General features: G+C 43.4%; 1 protein-coding gene across 1 annotated transcript in view; it reads left to right on the top strand.

The window, feature by feature from the left end:
- The first annotated feature begins 830 nt into the window (after positions 1–830).
- Positions 831–18,100, top strand: part of LOC137375984 (cystine/glutamate transporter-like) — a 225,706-nt gene continuing 208,436 nt past the window's right edge. Inside the window, exon 1 of the mRNA XM_068043829.1 lies at positions 831–1,509. Within this exon, the coding sequence (XP_067899930.1) occupies positions 1,227–1,509 (283 nt within the window). The 5' untranslated portion in view covers positions 831–1,226. The remainder of the gene's footprint in view (positions 1,510–18,100) is intronic.

Below are 18,100 nucleotides of genomic sequence, written 5' to 3'. Positions count from 1 at the left end.
CTCCAGGGTTTCAGCATCAGGACTGTTTGTTTTTGTTTGTGTATGTAAATCATTATCTGTGTATTTCTGATAGTATACCTTTTTTTAATTCCTTCATCGCTGGCCAGGCCAGCATTTATTGCCCATCCCTAATTGCCCTTGAGAAGGTGGTGGTGAGCTGCGTTCTTGAACCGCTGCAGTCCATGTGGGGTAGGTACACCCACAGTGCTGTTAGGAAGGGAGTTCCAGGATTTTGACCCAGCGACAGTGAAGGATCGGCGATATAGTTCCAAGTCAGGATGGTGTGTGACTTGGAGGGGAACTTGCAGGTGGTGGTGTTCCCATGCATTTGCTGCCCTTGTCCTTCTAGTTGGTAGAGGTCGCGGGTTTGGAAGGTGCTGTCTGAGGAGCCTTGGTGCGTTGCTGCAGTGCATCTTGTAGATGGTACACACTGCTACCACTGTGCGTCGGTGGTGGAGGGAGTGAATGTTTGTGTCATAGTAAACCTGAATATGATAGTGTACTTGTATACATAAAGCATAAAGGAAAAAGTCAAAAAGCTGCAAAGGTGAAATTAATTATATACAGAGCAGATCAGTCAGCATCTGCAAATAAATAAGGTAAGCTTTGGATGGGTGCTGATGAAGGATGTATATCTGTATTTTCTCATTACAGATAATTATGTGAAAGGGAGAGAGATTAAAAGAGAGAGAGAGGTACGAATGGCAAGGGGGAAGCAAAGTGACAGGAAGTGTTTGAAGGGATCCCAGTTGCCCAAGCAGCACAGGCACGGTAAAGCGGTGAGTAATGTTTTACTGGCTGATGCAACACATTGTGAGTAGTGACATCGACCAAGTAAGTGCCTGCTTGCCCGAGGCTGAATAAGCAGCGGGCGGAAGCCGAATTGTTACTTTTAGGAGGGTTTTGTGCGGCAGCACGGAGACAGATAAACACAGACAGATGTACATACAGACAGAAACAAATAGACACACACAGACAGATGCACACACTGAGAAATATACACACAGATGCACAGGTAATAAATAGTGAGATGAGTGTTAATTACACGAACCCCATTTAAATCGCACACACCTGCTTTTACTCTGAGCATAGTTTCCACTATAGAGAGACTCCTGACAGTGGGATCAGCGCTGGAGAGATCAAAGAAAAGCACATTCAGTGAAACAGGGCCATCGAAAGACAGTTGACGGCTGCAATCCATAGACTCCTCATTGACTTTTAGCACCATGACCACCAGACCAACATCTCCCATCTCCAGTGGAGATCACCTGAACGCCGGCACCAATGGCTTCGTACCACCCGATGCGGACGCCCAGCAGCGAAGTGTGAGCCCCCAGACCAAGGTGGTTTTAAAGAAGAAAGTGACCCTGCTGAGAGGCATATCGATAATAATCGGCACGATCATCGGCGCTGGCATCTTCATCTCTCCCAAGGGAATCCTGAAACACACCGGGACGGTCGGGACGGCTCTGGTTATGTGGATTGCGTGCGGGATCTTGTCGCTGTTCGGTGAGTTGTACAAAGTTTACCCAAAACTTTCGTCTTTGACCCGTTTTTTTTTTAACCGAAGGGAAACGATTGAAAGGCACCCCAGGTATCAGAAGTAGTTCTCCTCAGCGTGATGTTGAGAAGCGATGGGAAGACTCTGGGCACAAAAGCCCCCGGAAGTTTTACTGTTTGACCGTCTTCTTGGACTAGCAAACAACATTAAATAGCGATAATGAGAACTTGTGCGTGAGAAGCTTCCCTTTGAGATAACCTGTAGTTCCGAAACTTCTGTACGCTATCAAACTAGGATGAAAGCAAAATGTGATGGCGTTATTTTTTTTTAAATAATAATAACTATATATGCAGGTATAGCTACTATGAAATATATATAAATGGCATTAAATCATGTTAAGATATGAAGCATATCGATACAAGTATTTCTCATCAATTCTCTTTTTAGTCGTTCAGTAAAGCCTACTTTTTTGTTCACCTGTCTTGGTGTCAAATTTTTTGTTTGATAACGCTCCTGGGAAGCGCATTGGGATATTTTACGATATATGAAAGTTTTGTTGTTGTATTTTGTTTAGAGCACCATTATACTGCCACTCTCACATCAAAGTGAAACGGTTTTGTGCGTACGTTGATGAAGAAGTGGTAATATCATTCAGAAGCCGACGCAGAAGTGGGAAAAAGTTGGACACTTGGTGGTTCTTTGCTCAGGGGGCAGCGGGTGGTTGCTGATTTCTAGCCCACTTTCAAGGGGGAAGCTGGGCCAGTTCTTGGCTGGGGGGCAGAGATTGTACCATAGAGAAGGTAGACGTATTAACTGATAATGAATGGATAGTCAGTATTAGCTCTTAGAGTGATTTCTCTAGCCTGAAGGAGAGAGGAAATTTATGGAGACTTTCTACCCTTTTTTTTTGTCCTGGAGATTACATGGCTGTGGGGTGGGGAGGTGGGTGTAGTTGTGGGGGAGTGGTAGGAACATCTTGAGTGTGGGGGAGGCTTGATGGATCAACTGGTCTTTTCTTGCCTGTCATTTATGTATGTTAAAGGCACTAAAGCTAGTTGGTGTGAGCCCTTTTCCAGGAAGCTCTTCCTAGAGTTTGAGTTTATAGCCAGGGTGGTACAACTTCAGCCTTAATTTTGTTGTACTTACTGTGGGAAATGTAGAAGAATTCACATTATATATGTGGAATTACATGATTTGAAAAGAAGCCATATTTTCTTTAGGGCTTTTTAACTGACAAGCTTTTGAAGTATTTAAAACAGACCTCCACACATGTACAGATACATACAGACAGCACTTTAAAATCACAGAATTGCTCCAGTGTAGAAGGAGGCTGTTCAGCCCATCGTGTCTGCATTGGCTAGCCGAATGACCAATTCACTTGGGCCTGTTTCAGTGCTGTATCTCTAAATAAAATAAAATAAAAAATAAATAAAGGGTGGTTGGAATCTGGAACGCACTGCCTGAAGAGGTGGTAGAAGGAGGAACCCTCACAACATTTAAGAAGTATTTAGATGAGCACTTGAAACCCATAACATACAAAGCTATGGGCCAAGTGCTGGAAAGTGGGATTTGAATAGGTAGGTGCTTGATGGCGGGAACAGACACGATGGGCCAAAGGGCCTGTTTCTGTGCTGTATGACTCTTTGACTCTATGCCTCTTACTGAAAATAAAAAGAGGGGGGGGCCATCATTCTCTGAAATTATTGAACTCAGTGTTCAGTCCAGCAGGCTGTAGCGTGCCTAATCGATAAATGAAATGCTGTTCCTCGAGCTTGCGTTGATGTTCACTGGAACACTGCAGCAATCCCAGGACAGATAAGTGGGCATGTGAGCAACTGGAAGCTCGGGGTCATGCTTTCGGACTGAGCGGAGGTGTTCCGCAAAGCGGTCACCCAATCTGCGTTTGGTCTCCCCAATGTAAAGGAGATCACATTGTGAGCAGTGAATACAGTATACTAAATTGAAAGAAGTACAAGTAAATCGCTGCTTCACCTGAAAGGAGTGTTTGGGGCCTTGGCTAGTGAGGAGAGAGGAGGTAAAAGTGCAGGTATTACACCTCCTGCAATTGCATGGGAAGGTGCCGTGAGAAGGGGACGAGGTGTTGGGGGTAATGGAGGAGTGGACCAAGGTGTCACGGAGGGAACGATCCCTTCGGAATGCTGGGAGGGGAGGGGAAGATGCATTTGGTGGTGGCATCACGCTGGAGGGGCGGAAATGGTGGAGGATGATCCTTTGGATGTGGAGGCTGGTGGGGTGGAAAGTGAGGACAAGGGGAACCCTGTCACGGTTCTGGGAGGGAGGGGAACGGGTGAGGATAGAGGTGCGGGAAATGGGCCGGACACGGTTGAGGGCCCTGTCAACCACAGTGAGGGGGAATCCTCAGTTGAGGAAAAAGGAAGGCATATCAGTAGCACTGTCGTGGAAGGTAGCATCATTAGAGCAGATGCATCAGAGATGGAGAAACTGGGAGAATAGAATGGAGTCCTTATAGGAGGCAGGGTGTGAAGAAGTGTAGTCGAGGTAGCTGTGGGAGTCGGTGTTCTTACAATTATTGTAGGCTACAATATTAATAGACAGCCTATCCCCAGAGGTGGAGACAGAGAAGCCGAGGAAGGGAAGGGAAGTGTCAGTGATGGACCATGTAAAAGTGAGAGAAGGGTGGAAATTGGAAGCAAAGTTGATAAAGTTTTCCAGTTCTGGGCGGGTGCAGGAAATGGCACCGATACAGTCATCAATGTACTGGAAAAAGAATTGGGTGAAGGGGCCTGAGTAGGACTGGAACAAGGAATGTTTGACATATCCCACAAAAAGACAGGCATAACTAGGACCCCTGTGGGTACCCATAGCATCACCTTTAACTTGAAGGAAGTGAGTGGAGTTGAAGGAGAAGTTGTTCAATGTGAGAACAAGTTCAGCCAAGTGGAGGAGGGTGGTGCTGGATGGGGACTGGTTGGGTCTCTGTTGAAGGAAGAAGCGGAGAGCCCTCAAACCAACCTGGTGGGGGATGGAGGTGTAGAGAGATTGGATGTCCATAGTGAAGAGGAGGCAAACGAGGCCCACTCTGTAAATATTCCAGTTACCAGTTTTAAATGAGTACCTGCCTGGAGGCATGTGGTAGCGGACAGCACCCAGTTACTTTATCCCAATTCTAGCCACTTTCTCGTCCTGGGGAAAGAATGCGTTAAAGTTGAATATGTGCAATGTGTATTGATGCTATCCTATTGATGATAGGGGAAATTTTAACCTAAGCAGCTCGTCAGGAAAGTGACGAGATCAGGTGCAATGCTGGTTTTACACATTGTTCAATTTGATTCTACATTGGAATCAATGGATTTGGTGCTCTACAAAATCCCATCAGAGTCCTTCCCATCAAGTTAGTTAAAATCATTCCTAATGAACTGGTAGAACAGCATATTCATTGCTTTGAAGGAAAGTTCAGACTGTCACAAAACATTGTAGTACTGTTAAAATCGAGAAACACAATAAATAAAATGGGTTGGAGCCTGCATGCAAAAGGGGGATTGATGATCAAGCAATTTTGTTCTTGACTCAAGTCCATTACTGTAATAGATGTGTTACAACAGCTTTGAGGGAGCAGTCTTAGACAAAAAGAGGTTTAAGAGAGGTTGAGGGTAAAAGAGGTGTTTGTCTTGAAGGAGTAAACATAGCTTTTTAGAGGTAGCTTTTCAGTGATCTCTATTCACTCATGTCTCATAATGATGAGATTTTTATTATTGGCAAAAAACAGATGGGACAGTTGCCTCTGCAATAACACTGGAAACTTAAGGGCTATGAATCCTCATGGCTAGGGCCCTACCAAATACATGGTTAAATTTAGCAAATTTCACAATCTCAGCATTTTAAGAATCGTGAATTTCATGATTTCACGTATTTAAATCATAAATTTCACGGTGTCACAACAAGCCATGAAAATATCTATTTAAAACAAAAAAATACAGGCATGGTTTCCAGTTTCAAATGCTATTTATTGTATATTCAAAAACTATTGTTAAAAGCTGATTATAAACAGACCACATTCTTTACTCACTGAAGTCAGTGGTTGAATGTGAGCATGGAGCAACCTGCAACTGTCTCTTTCTTCATTCCCTGTCTCTGCGCTGTGAACACCTGTCCATGTTTAGACACAGCTCTCTCTGTGTCCACAGAGTTTGTTGGAATTGTCAGATTTTTCTTCTCTCAGAGGGTCGTGAGCGTGAGTCAGTGTGACTTTTCCCCAGAGAGCGGTGGAGGCAGAGTCATTGAATGTTTTTAAGCAGAGGTAGACAGATTCTTGACAAACAAGGAAGTCAAGGGGCTCTCATGCTCACATCTCTGTCCTGGGATTGCTGCAGTGTTCCAGTGAACGTCAACGCAAGCTCGAGGAACAGCATCTCATCTACCGATTAGGCACACTACAGCCTGCCGGACTGAACATTGAGTTCAATAATTTCAGAGCATGACAGCCCCCCATTTTACTTTCATTTTTAGTTATTTTTTCTTCCTTTTTTTTACATTCCTTTTTACAATCTTTTTTTGCATTTATTTCATTTCATCTTAGTTTGTTCAGTTTGCTTACCCACTGTTTTTTTCAGGTTGTTTTTCTTCAGGTTTGCACTTGCTGCTGTTCAATATTCAGTGTATTCACACCTAATCTGTACTAATGCTTTGTCTTTCATCACACCATTAACATATTGTTTGCCTTTTCTCCGTGACCTTTTGGTCAGCTATGTGGCCTGGTCCAATCTGCACCTTCTCCTTTGTTATCTCTTGCCCCACCCCCACCTCACTTGTTTATAATCTGTGACTTTTCTAATATTTGTCAGTTCCGAAGAAGGGTCACTGACCCGAAACGTTAACTCTGCTTCTCTTTCTACAGATGCTGCCAGACCTGCTGAGTGATTCCAGCATTTCTTGTTTTTGTTTCAGATTTCCAGCATCCGCAGTATTTTGCTTTTAAGGAAGTCAAGGGGTATCGGGGGTGGGCAGGAAAGTGGAGTTGAGTCCACAGATAGATCAGCCATGATCTTATAGAATGGCGGAGCAGGCTCGAGGGGTCGAATGGCCTACTCCTACTCGTAGTTTGTATGTTCCTTTGTTTGTATGACAGCGCTGTGCTAGCCTTGTAAGGTGGGGGATTTTGCATTCCACAGAGTTCCAAAAGTGCAGCACAGGCAAAGTACAATCTACTTCTTTTTCAATGCTTTTATAAGCAGGAATCTCCAGCCTACAGTTCTTTTCAAAGTCAGGAATTGCATCAAATGAGTTTAAATCAACTATCAACAGATGCATTTGTGCAGGGTCAAAGATACACACAACTTTCAGGAACATCGCAGAAGGTTGTTGAAGTCTCTGAGCCACTTTTTCTTCACTGCAATAACATTGTTTGAGCTTCTTTGCCATGCAAGAAAACACCTGTTGAGTACAGACATTTAATTCAGTGTCATCAAACTGTTCATTTGACTGTGCTTCAGCCCAGAACAGTACATCCATTACTTTATTGTAAGCTTTGTGGATTGTCGAGATTCAAATCAAGTGATTAAATCCATCAGTTGTGTAGCCTTCTTGGCAACAACTGAACCTCCTCATTAAGCTGAGCATCGTTTAGAAGGGTGACAATGTCTGTTAAAACCTATGTTTTCAGTGACCTCTTTTGAGATAAAGTCTGAGTAGTATTTCAGTTGAGCTGCATAATACTGTACTGTCCGAAACCAAGAATTCTAACATCTAATTACTGGCTCTGGAGGAAGGGCGATGCTTTGTTCCCCAATTTCAGCCGCATTTGCAATGTGTCACCTGTATCGAGCCTTGTGGCTAGGGCAGTGTTTGAAGATCTTTTTAATGCAGCTGACCAGTTTGTCGACTTTACCAAGTTTGCTCTTCTACAGCCTACTGACAAGAGAAATTATATGTGCATTACATGTAATATGCACAGCATTAGGCATTACACCTTGGAGCACAGATTTGAAAGATTTTGAAATGTAAGTTGAATCATCACTAATGTTACGGCCACGTGGTGCAGCGTGGGTAGTTCCCGCTATTCAATTCCCTACCTGACTGCAGCAAGTGTTTTGTTATTGGTGTTTAACACTTTGGTGTTTTATTTTTCAAATAAACAGACAGCGACAGGTTTTTTTGCAGGTTTTAAAAAACATAATCAATTGTCTATTGATCAATAGCCATATACCGAAATTGTTTCAACGGCATCCACTCACACATTCACTCGAGCACGCACACAAGAACAGATAGTGAGAGGAAAAAAAGGACAGTGACTTTTAATGGGAGGAAGGTCACAATAAACCTGTTGAATTATCTTGGAAATCAAGTTCTCAATGGCTGCAGGCCTGAGATGATTGTAGATTTCTCTTTTGATTGAAGGTTCAGTTGAACATGGTGGGACACCTCTAGTTCACTGCTGTCCATTGTAGATGTAGGATTCTACAGCAGGGTACATGCCTTCTGGCTTGCTGAACAACCAGCTGCTAGATGTTGCTTCTCTCTTGCTCTCTCTCTCTGGGTTTAGGTTGTCTAGGAGACATTCTCATCTCTTCCCCTTGATGATCGCACAATGGCTGAGGATGTGGCTACTTCATACTTTCTTTGTTTCATTAGAAGATATTCAATTCTAGAATGTTTTAGGATGGGGTGCAATTGACACCTCTTGGCTTTAAAAATGTGTCCTTTGTCTTTGTTAGATAGTTTGAATATACAAAGCATTTTCCTTCGGCAGACATTTTGGACCATTGTTCACATTTTAAAATAAAGCTTCATTTTTAAAAGACGAAGTCACTTTTTCATAACTCTTCAGAGTTAGTCCATAGTTTGTATCATCACCCTTCCAATGTGTGTGACACGAATGAAAGCAGACACTGGGCTGGATTTTATAAGCTTGCCACCGATCTCGGCGGCGAGCTTCAAAAATGGCTGCCTGCATACCAAAGAGCTGCCGTGATTCCAAGTATGGCAGCTCATTTAAATAGCCGGGCGGACTGTTTGTACCTGGCAATGGCATCAGCTGCCTTAAAATCCAGCTCACTTTGTTGAAATGTGCATCATATTTTGAAACGGTTTTGATTATCACTTGGGGAACCTGTGGTGTAATTAATAGCTTCTAAGTGGACTCAGTTTTCTTTCCTGACTGTACATCTTCAGTCATATCAGACATAAAATCAAATAAAACATGCAGCACATAGTCATCGACTCATCACAAATAATTGCAGAAGACTCACATGCGTTAATCTGAGACTTCATCTCCTCATAATGTGTAGCAAAAACATTTGGTAGGTAGTCCTGTTGTAGTTTATTTGCACTTGGCAAGCAACCACCATTTTGCACATTATTTTGAATGAATACCTGCAGCTTTGGGTGACCAAGTTTTTCCAGTGGTATGTTGGTGCTTGCAAAGGCATCCAAAAGTTCCATTACAACCAATTGACGATTTTCTGAGCTCTCTGTCGACTTCTTAAAAAGAGATGAAATCGTTGCTTGTTTTTTGACGTGTTCATTTCCCAGCAGTGCAGTGTCAATGTCTTTCTGCCGCAGTGGCTTTTGGACTCTTAGTGGTGCTGAAGCGTTACCCATTGTGTGTGATCCAACAAAATATAGCAGCTTGTACAAAACAGTATTCCACCATTGGCGTGCAAAATTTAGCTTCCAAATTCTTTTATTCGATCTGCTGCAGTAATGGTTGTGGCCATCTTTGATTTGCTTATTCTGGCATTCTACACGTGTCTGCTAATACTTGAGACTGCTTCTCTCAAAACTGCACCGGAAGGCCTCCCGCATCTACCAATCAGTGAGTTGAACCTTCTGTCAGTCACTAAACTGCACCATATTTGCAACATGCCCAGCAATCAACGAGGTGAGCCTTGTGTCAATAAATAAACCATGCAAAGTTCACAAAATAGCCAATCTTACAGAGGACTCGAGATTTCACGGTCCGTGAGACACTTTTCATGGCTGTTAATTTGGTAGGATCCTACTCATGGGTCATTCTCAACTTTATTCTTGTGATGTGTGCAGTGCTGTATAGACTGCATTTGTTACCAATCCCTTGATGCCCTGAGAAGGTGGACGGGGTCTTCTCCTTGAACTGCTCAGTGATTATGGTGATGGACTTCCTACAATGAAGTTAGGTAGGAAATTCCAGGGTATTGGCGCAGTGTCAGTGGAGAAAACATGATATATATCCAAGTCAGGATGCTGTGAGACGTGGAGAGGAACTTGGAGGTGATGATGTTCCCACGATATTTGCTGCTGTTATCTATTCAGATGTCATGAGGCTGAGAGATGCTTTTCAAGTAATCTAGCAAGTTGCTGCAGTGCAACCAGTACATTCTGCAGCACAGTGCACCAGTGCTGAAAAGATTGGATATTGATTCCAGTGGTTAGGTCACCAATCAAGTGAAATGCATTGTCTTGGATAGCATCAAGCTTCTTGAGTGTTTTTACATTGTACCTATTCAGGCAAGGAATCAATAATTCCATCACACTCCTACTCTGTGGCCTGTAGATGGTGGAGAGGCTTTGAGGGGTCAAGAGGTGAGTAAATTATTGCAGAGTACTCAGCCTCTGCCCTGTCAATTTGCATTGAGTTTCAGAATCCCAGCTTCACCCCACCTCAGACCATGCCACCCTCCGCCACCACAACCACCAGCTGTAGCCATGGTCTTATTTTCAGGTTTGTACGACTGATGGGATCTACATGTGCCCTTGCGGAGGGTGGTATGCCTCCACTCACTTGGCATACTGATCTCCATTATAACATCAGGTACCAACTGAGACATAGGAGCAGGAACTCCTAACTGCAATTTGCCTTGTAAGGGTTGAATGGAAATTCCACCCATTCAGAAACCACCTGGTGCTACCAAAACACTAGCATTTTCCTGGAGGCACTGCTGCTCTCCCCTGGGGGAACCACTGGGATATTTCACACTTTTTTTCTGACCCTCTTGGCAGAGATATGAGCATGCAATTGAATTGGTGTTGGAAATTGCTTTTGTGTTTGGATGCAATGATAACTTCTTCATTCATTCCCTACCTTGTCTATTATTATCTTAATTACAGTGGCAGAGAAGCTATGTAGATTTATTGTCTGACTGCTATTGCAAGTTTTGTACAAGTAATAATGGGCTACAATTTAAAACAGTTATTAAGATAGATTTTCCAGACTATGGCACAAGTCTATACAATGCTAATCATGAACATTTTATCTGGGCGTGGTGTTCAATCCAAATTAGTAGTTAAGGTGTTATATTATGTCACCAACCGCCAACATTTGGTCCCCTTACAGGCAGTGGCAAGACTGACATAAACCATTTGGATTTTGTAAGATCGGTCACCAGGATCACTAAAGTCTTCCTGATTGCTCCAGTGAATTTTCTGGTCCAACTGGAGCATTTTTGCTGTAGTGACATCTTGGGGAGGGTAGGATAAAGTTCTGTGGAAGTTTCTACTGCTTGTCCACTGTAACTTTGGAGGAAGAGCTAAGGAAACCCTGGAAAATGTTTCACACATCATTTATGTCACTTAAGAGCCTACTAATTGTGGTTGGCATTGTAGGTTAGGAAATGCAACAGTTAATTTATAGACAGCAAGATCTCACAAGCAACAATATGATAATGATAATTTTTTTAAGTGCTGGTAGCCCTGTAATACTTTGCCCAAGTTGCCATTTTTTAATGCCAAAACTTAAACAAGAATTTTATCAACTTTGTGCTCTCAGGGTGGAATAAGTATTGGAAATCTGACCTGCATGTGGTTTTCCATGCACCCAAATTTCAGGTATATATTTCAGGCAGGAATGCAAATTCATTATATTTCCCCTTGGCTGTTGGCGGGCTATTTAACTATTGATGAGAAAGGGCCCTGTCCAATATTTATCCCTCCGCCAAAAAGAAGTACTGGTCATTATTTAATTAACGTATGTGGGACCTTGCTGTACACAAATTGGCTGCTACATTTCTTATAAAACGAACTACACTTCAGAAGTGTTTACTTGTTATAAAATTCTTTGGGACGTCCTGAGGTCGTGAAAGGTGCTATATAATTGGAAGTTTTTTTTGTCATTCATCTCAGTCAGTTAGCTGACCATATTTGTCACAGAATGGGAAATGGAATAGACAGAAGTTAATGGAGTGGCCGTGTCTGCTATAAAACATAGGGATTAAAATTGTGCTATATAATATTGCTATCAGACTTTTTAATTCATTTAAATAAATAATTTAATATCTTTAAATTTAACATGAATGCTTTAATGTATTTGTTACTAATATCATTCTATGTAATTTCAACCCAATGGTGTGGAATGTGTCAAACTGCATGCATATTTCTCTTACATGGCGTATTAAGTTTGCCTTTTGTGTTGTGTACAAGCAGCAAATTTAAACTAAGAAGTTATAGCAGTTTCAAAACATTTAGCTGCAGTTTAAAACCACCAGTATCAACTCCTGAGAAAGTTGAATGCCCCAAAAAATTATTATCTGTCAATTCAAAGTATATATTTTATTTGTGAGAAAATGTATCCCAACTTTAGGGAATTTTAATATACTAATTTCCTTTTTACCATGGGTGTTTTGCTGGGGCTGGAAGTAACCAAATATGGACAATATTAAGCCATAGTGATAACTTGTGGTTCTGCTACTGTGCAGGGATAAGACACAAGGACACTCTGTACCACCAACATTGTCTACACAGCCAGCTCACTCTGCAATATCACTGTCTTTAATAGTGATACCAGTCGATGTGAAGCTGTATAGAAAAGGTTTTGAGACTGTAGTGGGAGTTGTGTATAAGCCCCTTGGTAGTCACTGGGAAGCAGTAAATATATCAATGCAAAGATTAGACAAGCATGTAGCAAAGGTGGACTGTTTTTAAGGAAGAAACTTAACTTTCATATAGATTGGGATAAATAGACTAGCTCAATTCAGAATGGCAGTGAATTTTGAGAGTACATTCAGGGTAGCTTTCTGCAACAATATGCCCCAGAAACAACAAGGGGACAGGTTATAATATATTTAGTAATGAACCAGATTTGGTTAACAGCCTAACGCTGCGTGAACATTTATCTAATAGCGACCATAATATGATCGAGTTCAACATAGTGTTGGAAGGGGAGAAATGTAAAATGGCTACTAAGATTCTAGATTTTGGTAAGGCTGACTTCAATGTGATGAGACAGGGACTGTCCACAGTAAATGGGGCAAATATGTTAATGGGTAGAATGACAGAAGCTCAATGGAAAGTAGTCAAAAAAGAATGTGTGATACAGAGCCAGTTTATATCCCTAAGGGACAAGAGCTCCATTTACTTAAAAAAAAAGGCCATGGACAACTGAAGAGGTAAGGGACAACATAAAACGAAAAGGAAAAGCATATAAAAATGCAAAAACGCACAAATCTTGACAACTGGAAGAAATGCAAAGAACAACAAAAGGTGACATAATAGATAGTAAGCACTACAAGAAGAAAATATGAAAAGAAACTTGCAAATGATATCAAAATCAACACAAATGTTCGAATTATATTAGGGAGAAAGGGTGGTTAGGAGCAATATGGGCCCCTTCAAAATTGATAATGGCGAAATTGTAAATGAAAACATGTAACTGGCATACATGTTGAAGAATTACTTTACAACAGTATTTACAGTAGAGGAAGAGGATAGCGTGTCAGAAAACCAATTAAACTAACATTGAAACAGGGACTCGCCAAAATTAGTATAAGCAAAATAATAGTAATTAAGAAAATAATAGCACGAAGGCATGGTAAATCCCCAGGACCAGATGGTTTCTTTTCAAGGGTTTTAAAGGAAATAAGTGAGAACACTGGTGATGCCATGAAGATAACCTTTCAAAATTCGCTCAATTCAGGAACCTTTAGATTGAAAACTTGAGCATGACATTCTACTATTTAAGAAAGGTGAGAGAGAGGAACTAGAGAATTATAGACCATGTAGCCTTAGCATCCGTTTTTGGAAAAATGCTATAATCTATACTTAAGTATAGAGTGACTGAACAGCACCTTGAAAATTTTCAGCTGATCAGAGGGAGCCAGCATGAATTTGTAAAGGTAGGTCATGCTTGATGAACCTGATTGAAGGTTTTGAAGAGGTGACTAAATTACTGGAGAGGGGACTGGATGTTATTTAGCTGGGCTTCCAGAAACCATTTGATAAAGTCCCTCATAAGAAACTGTCTGCTCTGGAATTGAAGGCAAATTATTGACCTGGTTAGGAAATTGGCTGAACAGCAGGAGACAGAGAGTAAGGATAATGTGCAGGTGCTTTGGTAAAAATACATAAGCAAAGTACTGCGGATGCTGGAAATCTGGAATAAAAACAGAAAATGCTGGAAATACTCAGCAGGTGTGGCAGCATCTGTGCAGAGAGAAACCGTTAATGTTTCAGGTCTGTGACCTTTATCAGAACTGGGAGAAGTGAGAAATTAAATAGGTGTAAGTGGACGATGGGGGGGGGTGGGGGGGGGTGCGGGTGGGTGGGGATGTGGAGGTTGGTGGTGGTGGTGGGAAGAAGAACAAAAGGGAAGGTCTGTGATAGGGTGGAAGGCATGAGAGATTAAATGACAAATGTTTCCATTTTGCAAGGCCAAAGGGACAAGGAGAGCAGAAAAAGAGGTGTGAATGGCAGGATAGTTGCAGTCCGAATGCAAAGTGAAGGAAACAAGAGAAATAAAAATCAACAAGCAAAGAAAAACAAAACAAAATGGGGGTGGGGTGTTGGGGCAGAAGTTATGATCTAAAATTGTTGAACTCAATGTTGAGTCCAGAAGGCTGTAAAGTGCCCAGTTGAACGATGAGGTTCTGTTCCTCAATCTTGTGTTGAGTTTCATTGAAACACTGCAGCAGGCAAAGGGCAGAAAGGTCAGTTTTCGAGCAAGGTGCAGAATTAAAATGACAGGCAACTAGAAGCTCGGGGTCATGCTTGTGGACCGAATGGAGGTATTCCGCAAAGTGGTCACCTACTTTGTGTTTGGTCTCCCCAATATAGAGTAGACCACATCATGAGCAGTGAATACAGTATACTAAATTGAAAGAAGTGTGATAAATTGCTCTTTCACTTGGAAGGAGTGTTTGAGGCCCTGGACGGTGAAAAAGGAGGAGGTAAAAGGGCAGGTGTTGCATCTCCTGCGCTTTGCATGGAAAGGTGTCATAGGAAAAGGAGAGACTGTCAGGAGTGGACCAGGGTGTCGCAGAAGGAACAGTCCCTTTGAAATGCTGAAAGGGGAGAGGTAGATGTGTTTGGTAGTGGCATCACACTGGAAGTGGTGGAAATGGTGGAGGATGATCCGTTGAATATGGAGGATAGTAGAGTGGAAGGTGAGGACAAGGGGAACCCTATAGAGGTTCTGGGAGACAGGGGGAGTGGGTGAGAGCATAAGTTCATGAAATAGAATAGACACAGCCAAGGCCCCTGTCAAGCATGGTGGAGGGAATCCTTCTTTGAGGATAAAGAAAGATATATATCGGAAGCGCTACGATGGAAGGTTGCACCGTCTGAACAGATGTGATGGAGATGGAGAAACTGGAACAGCCCTTTCAAGAAGTGGGGTGTGAGGATGTGTAGTCAAGGTAGCTGTGGGTTTATAGTGAATATTGGCTGCTGTGATAAGTGGTAAAGGCCTGCTACCAGACCCAAACCCGACAGGATCAGACGACATGTGTCAGGTTCGGGTCGCTCTTCCGGGACCTGCCTTCGGGCTTGGGCCAGGCTGGGCAGGGTCCGAGTCGGGCTGGGTCCTGGTCGGGCTGGGTCCAGGTCGGACACACACAGCAAGAATTGCAGGTAAGTGTTAAAAGTGAGCTGTGAGTCCGGAACGTCAAGCAGGGAAACTCTGAGTCTGTGCAGTGAGCGCGTGAGCGTCTCTCTGACATCATCACACTCATGCTGCAGCTTGCTGAAGATTGGGAGTCAGAAGGTAAGAAAAGGGAACATTGCAGTGGTCGGGTCAGACTCGGGTTGGATCGGGGCAGGTCGGGCCCAGGTCGGGTCGAGCTCGGGGGAAAATGGAGGGACTCGGGCTGGGTCGGGCTCGGGTCCGATGTGGTTCTGTCGAGTTCGGGTCATGTTTTTTGTTTGTGACTTGAGCAGGCCTTTAATCAGTGGTGTCCTACAAGAATCTGATTTTGGTGTCTCAAATATTCACTGTATTTATTAATAACTTAGATGTTGGGGCAAAAAGCTACATATCCAAGTTTGCAAATGAAACAAAGATAGGCGGCATTGTAAGCAGTGTGGATGGAAGCATAAAATTGCAAAGAGATGTTAATAGATTGAGCAAATTGGCAAAACTGTGGTAAATGGATTTCAATATAAACAAAAATAAGATCATTCACTTTGCACCTAAAATGGATAAACAGGACACTTTCTATATAGTAAAAAGCTCGAAGCAGAGGGGGTCTAAAGAGACTTGGGAGTCGATGTACACAGATCATTACAATGCTATGGATAGTTACAGAAAATAATCAAAACGGCGAATGGAATGCTGGCTTTTATATCGAGAGGACTAGAATACAATGCGGTCGAAATGATGCTGCAGCTGTACAAAGACCACAGCAGTCTGGGCACCACACCTTAGAAAAGATATATTGGCCTTGGAAAGAGAGCAGTTTGGATTTACCAGAATGATACCTGGAATCCAAGGGGTTAAATTACAAGGACAACTTACACAAACTAGGAACAGGATTTTGTTGAGCTCCTGATGTCGGGCGCTGTGGTCAGTGGAGCCGGACGATCGCAGTGGCAGCAGCCCGCCATGGAGCTCGACGGGCCCGATCGTCCCAGTGGCAACGAGGCTCCATGGTGGCCTCCCCACCGCTCGGCAACAGGACCCAACTTTAAATATTTAAATAAAGGCAATGAATGTATTTAAATACCACTCACCATGATCTTACTGGCTGCCCGGAATCTTCCATGCGGCGGCCAGCACTCACGCCTTCACTTTCCCTTCCAGGGAAGGCTGGCAGCACCCAGGTGGAGAAAGGGGGATTTTAGGATTTTTGGTGTAGTTTTGGCAGGGGGCGGTACCGGAGTCAACTCTGCATTTCTAGGGCCGGGGGCTCAAAAAATGGCAGGCCGCATGCCGCAGAGACGCCCTGATCTCACCCGTGGCGGTTCATTTAAATAACCGGGGTGGCCCGTCGCGCCCCCCCCCCTCCAATCATGTGGAAGGGGTGGGCTGTCTGATGCCGTTAATGACGTCAGCTGCCTGTGTGCAAGCGCTGGTGCCCTTTTTAAATTTAAATTTAAATTTTTAAAGATACCCCCCTTCCCCCCAAATTTATCAAATAAAATTCTAATGCCCTTTTCCCCCACCCCTGCAATAACAATTACGTTAACTATTTGCCCTTTCCTGCCCCAAAATATTTACCTTTTAAATCTGACCAAACCCCCACACCAGACTGTGCAAAGTTGAAAGTTCACCCCTTCCCACCATCCCTTACAATGATGATGATTATTTGACCCCATCCGCCCACTGCAGTAAAAAACTTAACTCCTCCCTCCCCCATCAGTGTCACACCTGCTTTCCCTAGACAGGGAATTGAAGGCGTGGGTGTGCCGGTCGCCGCACTGAGGATCGTGGCAGGCCCGGAAGATTGAGGGTGAGTTTGCTTACATTTATTCATGTTATTGATTTAAATATTGAAATGCTATTCCCACAGCCCAGCGGTGGTGGGGGAGGGTGCCACCACGGAGCCTCGCCTCCACCGGGAGGATTGGGGCGGGCCCTCCCGGAGTCAGCCTCTGTGGCGGGCCTCTACTGGAACCATCTCAGGAACCCCCCCACTCCGACCCCGACAACCGCCATGGAGCCCAACATCGAGGGCCCAGTAAAATCCAGCCCCTAGTGTGGAGGTGGGTTGGGGGGTGGTGAAGGGGTGACCTCTGCACTTTGTGCAGTTGGTGGGGGAGGAGAGGTCAATTCAGCACTTTAAGTGCTTTTGGGGGGAAAAGGGCAACATTTTATTTGCAGTGTGCGGGGGGTGGTGGGTGGTGGTGGGTGGTGAGTCCAACACTGCACTTTTTGTGGCAGGTCTGGCAGCCCTTTAAAAATGGCGCCAGCTCCTGCGCAGAGGCAGCTGATGCCATTGCCAAATCGCTGAGGCCACCTCTGCCACATAATTGGGTGGGAGGGGGGTGGGTGGCCCGCCTGGCATATTAAAATGAGCCACCGCGCTACATTATGGTGGCATGGCAGTACGTGCAGGCCGCCATTTTTTTTGCCAGTTGCCATTCCTGGCGGCAGGAAAATAAAATTCAATTCGGGCTTATAGTCCACGGAATTTAGAAGTTGAAGGGTCAATTTGATTGAAGTTTTTAAGATATTATGGGGAAGAGATAGGGTAGATAGAGAAAAACTATTTCCAATCATGGGTAATCTAGGACTAGGGGGCATAGTCTAAAAATTAGAGCCAAGCCTTTTTACGAGTGATATTAGGAAACACTCTTACACTCAAAGATTGGCAGCAGTTTGTAAAACTTTAATGCAAATGGCAATTGATGCTAGATACATTGTTAATTTTAAATCCAAGATTGATAAGATTTTTGTCAACCAAAACAAATTAATGGATATGGGGCAAAGGTGAGTTT

The sequence above is a fragment of the Heterodontus francisci genome, chromosome 1, assembly GCF_036365525.1.
Source record: "Heterodontus francisci isolate sHetFra1 chromosome 1, sHetFra1.hap1, whole genome shotgun sequence".
In the NCBI taxonomy this organism is placed as follows: Eukaryota; Metazoa; Chordata; class Chondrichthyes; order Heterodontiformes; family Heterodontidae; genus Heterodontus; species Heterodontus francisci.
The sequence above is the reverse complement of the archived record's forward strand: the minus strand, read 5'-3'. Positions and strand labels throughout refer to the sequence as shown.